This window comes from Equus quagga, chromosome 12 (assembly GCF_021613505.1).
Source record: "Equus quagga isolate Etosha38 chromosome 12, UCLA_HA_Equagga_1.0, whole genome shotgun sequence".
Taxonomy (NCBI): Eukaryota; Metazoa; Chordata; class Mammalia; order Perissodactyla; family Equidae; genus Equus; species Equus quagga.
The window spans coordinates 69,070,522-69,083,951 of record NC_060278.1 but is presented as its reverse complement, the minus strand read 5'-3'; the positions used below and the strand labels follow the sequence as shown (position 1 = coordinate 69,083,951).

The window sequence follows — 13,430 nt, the reverse complement described above, 5'->3', positions numbered from 1 at the left end:
AGAGTCCCCATAGAAGAGTCTTCCGGTCTCAGAACCCTGGTTGCCTGGGAGTGGAAGGGGGATCTTAGCATTCAGCTTGTCCAGTACTCACACCCCAGTGCTCTGTGGGCTGCCCCATCCAGAGCCCCTGTTACACCTGTAGCGATGGGACCTCCAGCCTTCTGTGGGGAGGGCAGCCACCCGGCAGCAGGGACGGAGGTCAGATTTGGGGGTCTTACTGCTCTGCACACAGCTTTTACCTGGTCCGTATTTACTACCCGGTTTGTTCCCGGTTCCAGAGGAATCTGGTACTGCCACCTGGGTTTTAGGAGGATTCTGCAGTACAGATTGGGCTGGTTCTCACCTTCCCCAAAGCCAGCTTGGAATTTTGGCTTTAAATCAGTTGCTATTTGTCCATCTGCTTCCCAGTTACTGTTGTTTCTTCTCCTGATCTTTCTGTTCTTGTATGCTTGTCTCCCCGCCCCTTAAGTCTTTCTGTAGTTCTAGTGGGGATTGGGAGGGAGTAAAATTGGATGTTTGTGTTTAATCCCACATCTTAACCTGGAATTTTAGTTTCATTTTAATGCAGAGTTACACAGAGGAGCAACTGTAGATGTGTTTGTTCAATCCATACTCTTTCTTGTTTTCTGATAGGGAATTTCCCTATAATGTGACTTTGGAAATGATGTGATTTTATTGTCAGTCAGTACTTAGCGTTTTGTTATTTCTCTCATATTTCCTCTTTAACTCGAGTTATCTACTGCTAAATAACTTAGTTTCAGACATATGGGAATTTTAAGATATCTTTTAGGAGTTGATTTAATTTCTACAAGTTATGTGGTGGTCAGAGAAAATAGTCTATATGATGTTGTTTCTTTGCTATAAAGAAAGTTATATGTTCTATTTTTATTCTTTTTATAGGTCCTAACTTAAGACATATATTATTTCTCTATTAATTTTTTAATATTGTCATGTGGTCTTCCCCCTAAACAAAAAAATAGCTTTACATGCTCTCATCTGTCTTTTTCTTTTGTGTTGCTTGTTTAGATAACAGTAAACTAAATTGTTTACTCACTCTTACTTCTCATTGTTTCTTCCTAGATTAATTTCTTGCTAGACGACTTCCTGTAACAGTTCTTTAAAATATGGTCTTTTTCAGGTTATTTTTGAAAACCTGTGTGCCTAGGAATATCTTCATTTCACTCTTGCATTTAAGTGATAGCATAGCTGGATATAAAATTATAATTTGTTTTTTTCTTTCAACACTTTGAACTTATTACTCCATTATTGCCTTGTGTGTAATGTTGCTCCTGAGGGCCTCTGTGTGTCTTATTCTTGTCCTTTGTAGGTGGCCTCCCTTTCTTGTTCTCCCATGTCCTGGAAGCTTTCAGAATTTTCTCTTTGCTTTTGATCTTTAACTGTATTCATGCATTTTAAGTGATTTTGCTCTCATTTATCTTGCTTGACAACTCCTTCAGTTAGAGGTGTCTGATATGGTTCTTGACATCTGTCCTGTTTGTTGTTCTTGAGCTTCCTGGATCTGCATTGTGCGATTGGTATCTGATTAATTTGGGGACATTTTCAGTTATTATTACTTCAAATATTTCTTCTGTTCATTTTTCTCTTCTCCTTCTGACATTCCCTGTATGTTACACCTTTTGTAGTTGGACCCTGGTTTTTGGATATTCTGTTCCGTTCTGTTTGTAGTCTTTTTTCTCTTTGATTTTCAGTTTTGGAAGTTTCTATTGACATGTCCTCAACCTCAGAGATTCTTTCCTCAGCTGTGTCCAGTTTGCTAATGAGCCTATCGAAGCTGTTCTTCATTTGTTACAATGTTTTTTATTTCTAGCATTTCTTTTTGATTCTTTCTTAGAATTTCCATTCTCTGCTTAAATGACCTGTCTGTTCTTGCATATTGTCTGCTTTGTCCGTTAGAGCCCTTAATATGTTAATCACAGTTATTTTAAATTCCCAGTTGAATAATTCCAACATCTCTGCCATATCTGAGTCTGGTTCTGATGCTTGCTGTGTCTTTTTTTTTCCCCAAGGATTGGCACCTGGGCTAACAACTGTTGCCCATCTTTTCTTTTTTTTTCTTCCTGCTTTATCTCCCCAACCCCACCCCCATACATAGTTGTATATCTTAGTTGCAGGTCTTTCTAGTTGTGGGATGTGGGATGCCACCTCAACGTGGCCTGGCGAACAGTGCCATGTCCTCGCCCAGGATCCGAACCCTGGGCTGCCGCAGCGGAGCATGCAAACTTAACCACTCAGCCACGCAGCCGGCCTCTTGCTGTGTCTTTTCAAACTTTTTTTTTGCCTGTTAGTCTGCCTGTACTTTTTTGTTGAGAGCCAAATACGATGTATTGGGTAAAAGGAAATGTGGAAGATAGGCCTTTGGTGATGTGGTGCGGTATGGGGTGAGACGCATTCTGAAATCCTTGTTCTTGAGTAAACATGGGCCCTGGGCTGTGAACTTCATAAATGCTTCTCAGAGTTTCCTCCCCAGTTGGGTGGGACAGGATGGCCAGTGGGGCCTGGAGTTGCTGTTTCCCTTCCCCGTGTTGGTTACGCTCTGATAAAACCCCAGCAGGTTAGGCTCTGGGAAAGTAGTTTCTCCTGAGGTCAGGCCTTGTTAGGAAGAACAGAGTGACATTTCAAGATGGCTACTTTTCTCCTCCCCCTACCCAAAGCAGGAGGGGATTTTTCTTTGATCTTTACTGTGAGAACCTGGTAGAGCTCCTGCAGATGAAACACAAAAATGTGGGGCACCCCTGGAGTTTCTCAGATCTGTCCACAGTGAGCCTCCAGCAATTCGTCAGTTGCAGTTTGGGTTTTCCTACCCCGGTACTGGTCCCAGGATGCTTCAGTAGATGGTGACTCTTTGTATTCACTTGTCTGTGTCCAGTGTCGGGGGCAGTGGTTTGCCCTGTGACCTCACATCTCTGTGCATCTAAGAAAAGTTGTTGATTTTCTGTTTGTTCAACTTTTTACTTGTTAGGATGGAATGACGACTTCCAGTCTCCTTACATGCCGGATGGAGACCCAGAAGTCCTCTGAGGCTTCTTTAATTTGGAAAATTCCTCATCATTGCTTCTTTAAGTACATTCCTCCTTTGTCTTTTTCCTCCCTTTCTGGACTCCCAGTATGAATGTTGACACTGTTACTCCTTTTCTTTATTGCTTCCTTTGTTTTTTTGGAAGAGACCTGTCCTTCACTTCTTTGTTGAGTGCTTTATTTCAGTGATCATGTATTTCATATCTGGTAACAAATAAGAGATGCTCCATAACTACTCATTCTTGTTTCCAGGCTTCCTCATTATCTTGGAGCCTATTTATTATGCTTTTTGGTTTTGTTTTTTTGGTAACAGCTTTTCTGAGATACAATTCAGATACCATACAATTCACCCTTTTAAAGTGTTCACTTCAGTGGTTTCCAGTATATTCACAGAGTTGTGTAACCATCACCATGATCAATTTTAGAACATTTTCTTCACCCTAAAAAGAAACCCCGAACTCTTTCTCTGTTACTGTTCAACCCTCCATACCCACCCCCATTAATCTGCTTTTTGTCTCCATAGATTTGCCTATTCTGGACATTTTACATAAATGGAATCACATGTGGTCTTTCACTTAGCATAATGTTTTCAAGGTTAATCCACGTGGTAGCATATGTTAGTATTTCATTCCTTATTATGGCTGAATAATACTCCATTGTACGGATATACCATACTTTGCTTATCTCTTCATCGGTTGATGGACATTTGGGTTGTTTCCACCTTTTAGCTATTCTGAATAATGCTGTTGTGAATGTTTGTGTACAAGTTTTTGTGTGGACATATGTTTTCATTTCTCTTGGAAATGAACCTGGGAGTGGAATTGCCTGGGTGAGTGGTAACATAGTCCTTTTTGAAGAACTGCCAGACTATTTTCCAGAATGGCTGCATCATTTTATCTTCCCACTAGCAGTATGAAGATCCTGATTTCTGCACACATCCTTACCAATACTTGTCATTACCTCCCTTTTTGATTATAGCCATCTTAGTGGGTATCAAGTGGAAAATCATTGTAGTTTTGATTTGAATTATCCCTGATGACTGTTGTGCTTGTTAAAAATTCCTGTCTGTCTGCTAAATGAATTCTGCCTTTTCTGGTACAGTTTACTTTGTTATCTTTCTTTTGTTTTGCACTCCTTATTTACATGTCTTGAATTTTTTCCCTGTGACATATATTCCCTTGGTCTTATCAGCTGCCTTTGCTGGTTGTACACACATGGAGGTAGGGGCAAAAACCTGGTTTCTAGTTTGTCACGCTCTTGACAAGTTTTATAAAATGGGAGGCTCTGGACTCAACCACTTCCTATCTTCACCTTTTTCCACAATCAGGCAGCCTCACTCTCAGGGAACCTCCAGGACATCTGGCCCAGGTGCTGCTTTTCACCTTCCTCTGCTGTTACTGGCTGGCATCATGGCATGCTTGGGGACTGTCCTGATGGGATCTACCCTCCACCTCAGGAAGGCTCCAGTGCTCTCCACTGTCACCCCCCTGGCTCATGCTTGCTGGCAGAGTCGATTGGTAGAGATCCACCGAGAGCAGAGCTCGGGAGAGGAAGTGGCCCAACCAGGACCCTCCTCCGTCCCTTCAGTGGTGCACAGCCTGTCTCTGCTCCTGGCTGCCTCGCTGCCTCGTCTGTACCCGGTTGCCTCTGATTTCTCACAGCCCTAGTGTTCTATCTTCCGTCTCACTTTTGTGGCATCTCCCAAGTTGGGTTTGAGGAAGGGACGCAGCAGCCTAGCTCTCCATTTTATTTAGAACTAGAAGTTTGAAGAAACTCATTTAACATTTTCCAAACTTATCTGACTTTTGGGTGCTTTTTTCCCACCATTTTGTCATTCAACAAACCTAAGTCAAATACTTCATATGTGCCAAGCACTGTTCTAACTGGGGAGACTGCAGTAAGACAGAGCTGACGTCTGTGAGCAGGGAGATGACAGTACTGACTCACTGAACAGGATCGCTTCTGACAAGTGAGTGCTGCAGTGGAGTGGAGAGGCGGAGGGCAGCGGCTCCACTGTGGGTGGGGTAGTTTAGGACGGCCTTTCTGTGGAGGTAACCCTTGGACTAAGTCCTCGCCCACAGGAGGAGCCGTGCTGAAGAAGGTGCAGGGCAGAAGTTCCAGGCGCAGGCCCTAAGGCACAAGTTAGTTTGGTGTGTGGGGCTGGAACATGTGACGGTGGGAGATGAGGCCACAGAGGTAACGGGCCAGATCCTGCAAGTCCCGGGTAAGGAGTTGGAATGGTGCTGTGAACATACAGCGGGAAACCACATCGGAGTTGTATTTAAGGAGGTGAACTTACAAGTTTTTAGAAGAAGAACCTGGCTCTCTGTGGAGACTGGATGGTATGAGGTGAGAGCGGCAGCAGGGAGGCAAATAGGAGGCAGTGGTCATGGTCCAGGCAGACGCTCAGGGTGGTTTAGACTAGGCAGAAAGCAGTAGCGATGCAAAGAAGTTGGGGTGCTGGAGAACGTCCACAGAGTTCCACAGAACTCATCTTGAGATGTTAACCAGAGAGTATTTCGTAGGCTAGTGGTTCAGTGGCTGGTGTTTCAGTTATCTGTTGCTGCATTACAAACCATCCCCAAACTTAGTGGCTTACACAATAGCCATTTAACATTCCTTCTGACTCTGTGGGTTGACTGGGCTCAGCTGGTGGTTCTTCTGTGGCTGCATTCAGCTGGGAGTGGTGTCAGGGCTGGGATGACCATGTTGGCCTCTTCCTCCAGACCTGTCTCCGTGTGGCCTCTAGTCATTCAGTGGTCCGCCGTGGACACCGTGGCAGCTGGACTTCAAGAGAGAGCATGTGGAAGGTGCCAGTCCTCGTAAGGCCTGGGCTCAGAAGTCCAGAATGTTACTTCTGTCACTTTCTGATTTGTCAAAGCCTGTCACAAGCCTGCGCAGATTCAAGAGGGGGGGAAATCGAGTCTGTCTTCTGATATGAGGAGCCATGTGTACCCCAGGCACAGGAGGAAGTGTTGGGGCCATGTTTGGAAACTATATACCACAGCTTTGAATTTCAATTTGGAACTTATTTTAAAGTCCTGGAAGAATTTCAAAGGTGGCCTTTGAAAGTCTTCATGTCCAGTTTGGGAACATAATGAGACCATATTGTAAAAGAAGGAATTCTTGCTCTTTTTCCAACAAAATTATTTTCTAGGCTAAGAGCAAACTGATTCTACAAAAACAACTCAGGTTTCTAAACTTCCTCCAGCCCTTGGCAAACCACTTTATAAATATGCCTTTTAATCTTCCATCTGAGCTCTTTGCTATAAAGCCCTAATTGCACATGTTCTGTTACTACTTGACTGGGGGCCTTGGCACTGTGCTCGCTGAAGAACAGACATCTCCACTTGGGCTCCCAGGGCCAATCCCTCCATCTCTTAGGACACCCGCCACATCTTCATGGAACCTCTGGGGGGCCTCTCCGCTATCGGGATTTGTTTTAGGATGATAATCTACATCAGTCCTACTTCTGTCAAATTTATTCATTAGAATAGAGACATATGTTAATAAATCCATATAGAGGTACAGCAATAATTGGTTCCTGTGGCTCTTTGGGTAGCAGGGACTACTCGTAAAACTCACCCATGTGTGTTATGCTTGTCTAGTGCTGGTTAATGTTTGATGAATGGATTGAAGGTGTAATAAGGACAAAATGAAACAGAGAGAAGCTGTAAATCCAGTCCTCAATCCTGCATTTCACTCACTTAAATGACTTTTAAATTTTTAAGTAACTTTAAAATTTTTTAAATTGTTTCAATTTTACATTATTGCAGCTACAATTAGCCTTTTATATCTAGTTTTATGCAAAGGTACCTATGAAGTTTGTGTTGAAACTTGAGCTTTGCAAATAAGTAGTGTAAAAAGACCTACTTTTTTTTTTTTTAAAAGATTGGCACCTGAGCTAACAACTGTGGCTGATCTTTTTTTTTTTTTTTTGCTTTATCTCCCCAAATCCCCCCAGTACATAGTTGTATATCTTAGTTGCAGGTCCTTCTAGTTGTGACATATGGGACGCCGCCTCAACGTGGCCTGACAAGTGGTGTCATGTCCGTGCCCAGGAGCCAAACCAGTGAAACCCTGGGCCACCGCAGCGGAGCAGGCGAACTTAACCACTCGGCCACGGGGCCGGCCCCAAGACCTACTTTCTGACACACAAATGTCACAAGTACCAATGATCTGTGGAAATTAAACCAATCCTTTGAATATGTTTATTTTTATATAACCAGTCTTTCTTTCTCATAGACGGCCTTGCCATCCAGGAAAGGATTTCGGCACCAGACCACTAAGTTTTTGTATCGTCTGGTTGGATCGGAAGACATGGCTGTGGACCAGAGTATTGTCAGCCCTTACACTTCTCGGATCTTGAAACCTTACATCAGGTATAAGGAGAAGAGCTGTGATGTCGAGGGTGTCATGAGTAGTAATGTTTGTGGTGTCTGCGCCCCGTTCCCCTGTTGGACTGAATAAAGACCCAAACCTGTGAGCAGGGTCGTTAAGGACTCAGTCTGTGCTCCATGCCCAGTCTCACCCTTGGCTTGTTTCAGCTGTACTTTTTTGCAGAAAGGATGATCCTTTGAAAGAAATATAAAAAGAAAGGATATGTTAACTCTGTTAGATTTCATTATAATGATCATACTCATTGTTTTGTTTTAAATTTTAAAGTTGTATATATGTAATAGTCTTTGAAATGAAAAAATGGGAAGGACGTCTCAATCAGGCCTCTATCTGGACTAATGATGAGTCTCGTTGAGGCAGGGCCATGGGGGCTGAGCTGATAGAGAGGCCCCCAGTGCTGTCTGGCGCTGTGATCGAGACCATGTCTTTGTTGACCACACTTGCTCGGAGCTCCGTAATTGCATGCTCCTCCTTGCCCAGCACTGCCCCCTGGGCAGACACATGGAAAGGCAGTCTGCGAGCCTGCTCCGGCTTCTCTTGTTTCTGGTGCCTCTCAGCTGCCTTGGCAGGGTTGGACCTTCTTTTCCCTGAGCTGTCCTGGGTCAGAGCACTCCGAGGGCTTAATTAGGATGCTGTTTCTGTTCCCTCACTCTGTTCATAAGGCGCACCAGCACTAGTAGAGGTCCTGAGGGTACAGAGGGGTGTGCTCTGATGAATGTTAATAAAGTGAATTGTAAACTTCATACCAGAAAAGTGTTGTAGCTGTTATCAAGCTGTCTGCCATGTAGAGTAGCACAAATTAGTTTAAAATTTCAAGCTGATCAAAGAGTTTGTGAATCAAATGGCTAGGAATAATAATGGGTATTTTTCTTGACTTGAATTTGTTTATTTTCTGTGGCACTGGAGGCGTGATTATGAAACAAAGCCACCCAAACTGCAGCTCCTGTCACAGATTCGTTCCTACCTGCATAGGAGTGACCCTCACTGGACGCCGGAGCCCGACGCCCCTCTCGATTACTGCTACGTGCGGCCCAACCACATCCCAACAATAAACTCGACGTGTCAGGAGTTTTTCTGGCCCGGTATGTGTCCCCCTCCCAAACTAGGCAATCAGTTTTCTTATAGTTCACTTTTGTGATTTTAAATTAGTGTATGTCATGTGACCCTGAAACCTTTACTCATATGATTTCAGTGTGTCCCTACTAACATAGAAATGTTAAAATATAAACACCTCTTTCTTTCCTAAGATCAGGAAGAAGCCAGCAATTAGAGTAATAAACAGTGTTTTGTTTGTTTGTCTCTGCTTCCAGAATAAAAGACTCATCCTGCTTTGCTTCTCCTGTGTTTAGACACCAGGTAATGTCTCGCAGGAACACAGGCTGGTAGCCGCAGGCTGCCTGTTTGGACACTTTTGCCTAATAATTCCGTATGCTTTGTTTATTTAGCTGTTCTTTAGAGTGTTAGTACAGCCAAAAGGTGTTTTTAAAAAGCCAAATACCCTAATCATAGACTTCGAAAATAAGAGTAAATGCAGTATGATTTGTCATTTTGTTAGCCTTAACATATTATCTCTGAAGACTGAAGCTATCAATTAAAGGAACACATTTTCATTGCTAAATATAAACACGGTCTTTGTGGATCTGCTTTATTGCTCTACCCTGAAATGTAAAGGAAATAATACATGTCTCCAGATGTTAGATAATTTTTCATCAGGATGAGAGCCGTGTCATCCCTGTTGTCTCATAATCATGTAATAGTGCGTGTGGTCGCAGAGTTGTGCTTGGGAGTGGTGTGGGGCTGAAAGGAATGTTCTGGGAGCACCTACTACCTCCTGCCCTTCGCTGGTACCTTCCATACATTATGCATGGAATCATTTTATATTTAACCTCTTGATTGTAAAATTTAGCATTTGTACAAAAGAGCGCATGAATTGTCTATGTGTGAAGTAAAGAATACAACAGGATGGACACTCTTAGGGGATCTTGACCCCAACTCTGTGAGGTCTAGGTATGTTCTCTTACACATTGCAGAAACTGAGGCCAAGACATTTAGAAATGTGCCAGCTGACACACATGACCGAGGCCGAGTTCAAAGCCAGGTGTGTCCATTTCTGAACCTGTTTGCTCTCTACTATCTGCCCTATCCCTCCTCTCTTCTTTTTAACATATGTACTTAGAAAAGATGATGTTAATTTTGATATTTTTCAAAATTCACTTTTATTTTTATGATCTGAATATGTGCTGTCTATGGTAATATCTTTGTCTCCAGTTCTAGGGTTTTTTTTAGCGTGCAGGTGTAGCTGTAAGTACAGACTGAGCAGCTTGGCGTTCGTTAATTCCAAAAGGTACATGGCTTGAGTCTCGATTGTCTCTTTTCTTTAGGCATTGACCTGTCTGAGTGCCTGCAGTATCCAGACTTCAGTGTTGTCGTCCTTTATAAAAAAGTCATCATTGCCTTTGGCTTCATGGTTCCCGATGTGAAGTACAATGAAGCTTACATTTCATTTCTCTTTGTCCATCCTGAATGGAGAAGAGCAGGGATTGCAACTTTCATGATTTACCATCTGATTCAGGTATGTTGGCCGCGCTCATCATCCACTCACTTGCCCCTGGGCTTCCCTGGAAGTCATGGGGAGGGTGAAGTGAGCAGGGCCTTCCCAGCACTGCCCAGCGGAATGTGAGACCAGGGGAAAGAAGGCCAGTCACCCGTACTCATGAGGTTAGTCAAACACACAGACTAAAGTCTTCACCCTCTAAAATAAGATTACCATTCAGACCTAGGTTTCAAAGAAGCCAGTTTGTGAACATGTGTAGTAAATAAAATGAGGAAATACCAAAAGTGAGAGCCTAAAGCACTTGCACTGTCATATTAGTAACTGCTGCTGTTCTTAGACTCACCCCCGCCACGACTCCAAGTGGAAGTGGAACTATGATTTTTAGTTTTTATGTATTTTTAAACATTTTAGCAAAAGTGTGTACGTGCATTCTATTATTGCTGATTGTTTTTAATTTTATTATCACTATGTAAGCTGGTATGAACCTTCTCAGACTTGATTCTAACATTGAATTATAACTCATCTTTGATATATCTCTATCACCTTTGAAGAAGATACACCATATATTTATATACTAATATCAGAAAAACATGTAAGGATTTTTCCCCCCAGAATTTTTCTGGTAACTTTTATTTAGAAACCATTTGGTATGGAGGATTGTGTGTTATGTGGACAAGATTCCTTTTAAATAGAGGATGGAGATGATAAAATGCAGTTTTTCCAGTTTTTAATGAAACTGGCTCAATAATTCCTAAATGTTGGCAGGAACCTTGAGAATCATCTTCCTAGAAATTGCTTTCTTCTCTCCTTTCTTGGCAGTTAATATGTGCTACCTCGTGTTGTTGTCTTCACTGAGACCTTCTCAGTTTTTTCTACCACACTCCTCCTTTTTTCTGCCCTACCCCACTTGCAGAATGACCTCTCCTCTGTGTGCGTCCTTCTGTCCTAGCAGAGCCCTGCAGGATTCAGCCTGTTCCTTCACTGGCAAGGGCCTAAGGGCAGGGCAGGGATGACATTTTGCTGTGTGTGCCTGACATAGGGCCTGGCACTGTCAGTCCTTACTGAGTGTTCACACTCACAGCATGGGAGGAGGATTGTTCATCTTTATGGGTGCTGGCCCCCAGCCAGACCATAAACCCTGACACAGTACCACTCGGTCAGGCAGGAGTACTCAGGGATGGCCTTGGTTCAACTGTGCGTATTTGCAGTGTAGAAACACCGGCGTCACTCCACAAAATTCATTTTACACTCAACACACTCTTGTCCTTAGTAAAACAGTAGTTCTCTCTTGTTCTAAAAATACCTTTGGATAGGGGCTGGCCCCGTGGCCGAGTGGTTAAGTTCGCGCGCTCCGCTGTAGGCGGCCCAGTGTTTCGTCAGTTCGAATCCTGGGCGCGGACATGGCACTGCTCATCAGACCACGCTGAGGCAGCGTCCCACATGCCACAACTAGAAGAACCCACAACGAAGAATACACAACAATGTACCGGGGGGCTTTGGGGAGAAAAAGGAAAAAATAAAATCTTTAAAAAAAAAAAAAAAAAATACCTTTGGATACACAATGTGAGTTAAGCCGAGAAAAGAAGGTAGCTGTCTACCTTCGATAGAGTTGTTCTTAAATAGAAGCCTTGGGGAAGCCTGATTATAAAATCTCAGGAAACTTATCAACCTCAGTATTTCATGCCTTCATCATTAAAAAGCAAGTTCTTGATTTATGTGACTTTGGGGTACTTTATTCTGTGTAGCTAATCAGAGAATCTAGGAGTTTGCCTTGTATTGATAAAGTGAGTATTACTCTTTTCCCCTAGCGTTAGGCCGACGCTAAATGTGGAAACCTCAGTTCTGAGAAGCTGACTGCCAGCTGGGGAGGGACAGGAGGTGGACTTGGGGATTCAGGGCGTCTGTACAGGCTCTTCACATTGTAAAGTTAAGCCAAAGTCTTAATATTTCCAATCTGGCCACGTAATTTAACATCTTTTCCAGTGGGTCTAGGAAGGGAAATTTTACAGTTCTTTTACAGTATAACATCTAGTTTTTAAAAGCAGAACTTCTTATATTCTTCTCAGTTTCTTCAGGATGGTCATAGTGTTTGGTATTAATATGTTTGATATATTTAAATGTAACTGAATTTAAGTAAAATAGTTGACGTAAAATATCCTCCTTGGCCCTTTGCTCAGATAGGAATAAAAGCATCTGGCATCCCATCAATTTTCTCAGCCTTGCTGAGTGTTTTAGTGGATGTGTGATCAGCAGCAGAATGTCCTTGGTCCCGGGGTTGCGGGTGCTGCTGAGTCCTAGCCTCAGTCCCTGATCGTCTGGTTTCTGTGATTCACGCCTGCACTTGAGAGTCTCTCCACCTACTCGTTCTCCCTCAGGCGTTTTCCTTTTCATCTTGCATTTTCCCGCTCTTTTGGCAGACCTGCATGGGCAAGGATGTAACCCTTCACGTCTCAGCAAGCAACCCCGCCATGCTGCTGTACCAGAAGTTTGGATTCAAGACTGAAGAATATGTTTTAGATTTTTATGATAAATACTACCCCTTGGAGAGCACAGAGTGTAAACACGCATTCTTTCTGAGGCTCCGACGCTGAGGGGGAGGCAATTCCTCACAGAGACGCCTATGCTGTAGAGAACGGGTCTTCAGAAGGCCTGAAGGCAGGCAGTCATCGCACCGTGGGTTCTGATCTCTGCGATCAGATGTTCATTCAAGCCTCTCAGCTGAAATGAGAACAACGGGGGGCAGTGGAATGAGTAGTGAGCAACCTGTCAGCAAAATCATGGTCCAGTCCTTTTTGGAGGGGCCTTCGGCCCACCTCTTGGACTCCACCGTTAACTCAACTGAAAGATGCTGCTGTCCTCCTTCCACATGGTAGTTTGTGAGAGCAAAGAAATATCTAAATGGATGTTCTTGGTGAGAGAGAATCTGTTCTAATTGAAAAGATGAGGGAATGTGGTGGCTATTAAAGATTCATGCAGTGCCAGAGAGGCACCCTCCTGTCCTGGGAAGATGAGAGTGTAATCAGATGCCAACCCTTTTCCCAGCCTTGCTGTGTTGTCACTGAATCCAGGAGGACCTCTAGGTTCTATTGTCTCGTGTTGGTGTTGATCACAGTCAAAATAAAGTCAGTGTTCGTGTCTGCACGTTGCTTCACCTGATCTACTGTTAGCATCTCCTGAGGGGAGGGTCTCCTTCTCCCCGTGCCTGTGTACTTGGTTTGGGTTGGAGTGGCTGAGCACCCGCCACTTAGATTGGGCCACTGGATGGAAGTGTGTGGTGGTGGAAGTACAGCTGGCTGTGGACGGAACCTATGTTGTCTGCAGGACTGGGCTCCTTGCTGTGTCTGTGTGTGGGAGATGGACTGTCAGTCACATTTTTTTGGATCCAGTAGGAGCATTTCCAAAATTGTCAGATGTTCTCAGATAAAAATCTTTCCTTTGTACT

General features: G+C 43.5%; 1 protein-coding gene across 1 annotated transcript in view; it reads left to right on the top strand.

Annotated features, from left to right (window-relative positions):
• Window positions 1-13,129, top strand: part of KAT14 (lysine acetyltransferase 14) — a 32,805-nt gene extending 19,676 nt beyond the window's left edge. Inside the window, exons 7-10 of the mRNA XM_046679242.1 lie at window positions 7,282-7,418; window positions 8,341-8,516; window positions 9,816-10,006; window positions 12,406-13,129. Coding sequence (XP_046535198.1) covers window positions 7,282-7,418; window positions 8,341-8,516; window positions 9,816-10,006; window positions 12,406-12,579 — 678 coding nt within the window. The 3' untranslated portion in view covers window positions 12,580-13,129. The remainder of the gene's footprint in view (window positions 1-7,281; window positions 7,419-8,340; window positions 8,517-9,815; window positions 10,007-12,405) is intronic.
• The last annotated feature ends 301 nt before the right edge of the window (window positions 13,130-13,430 follow it).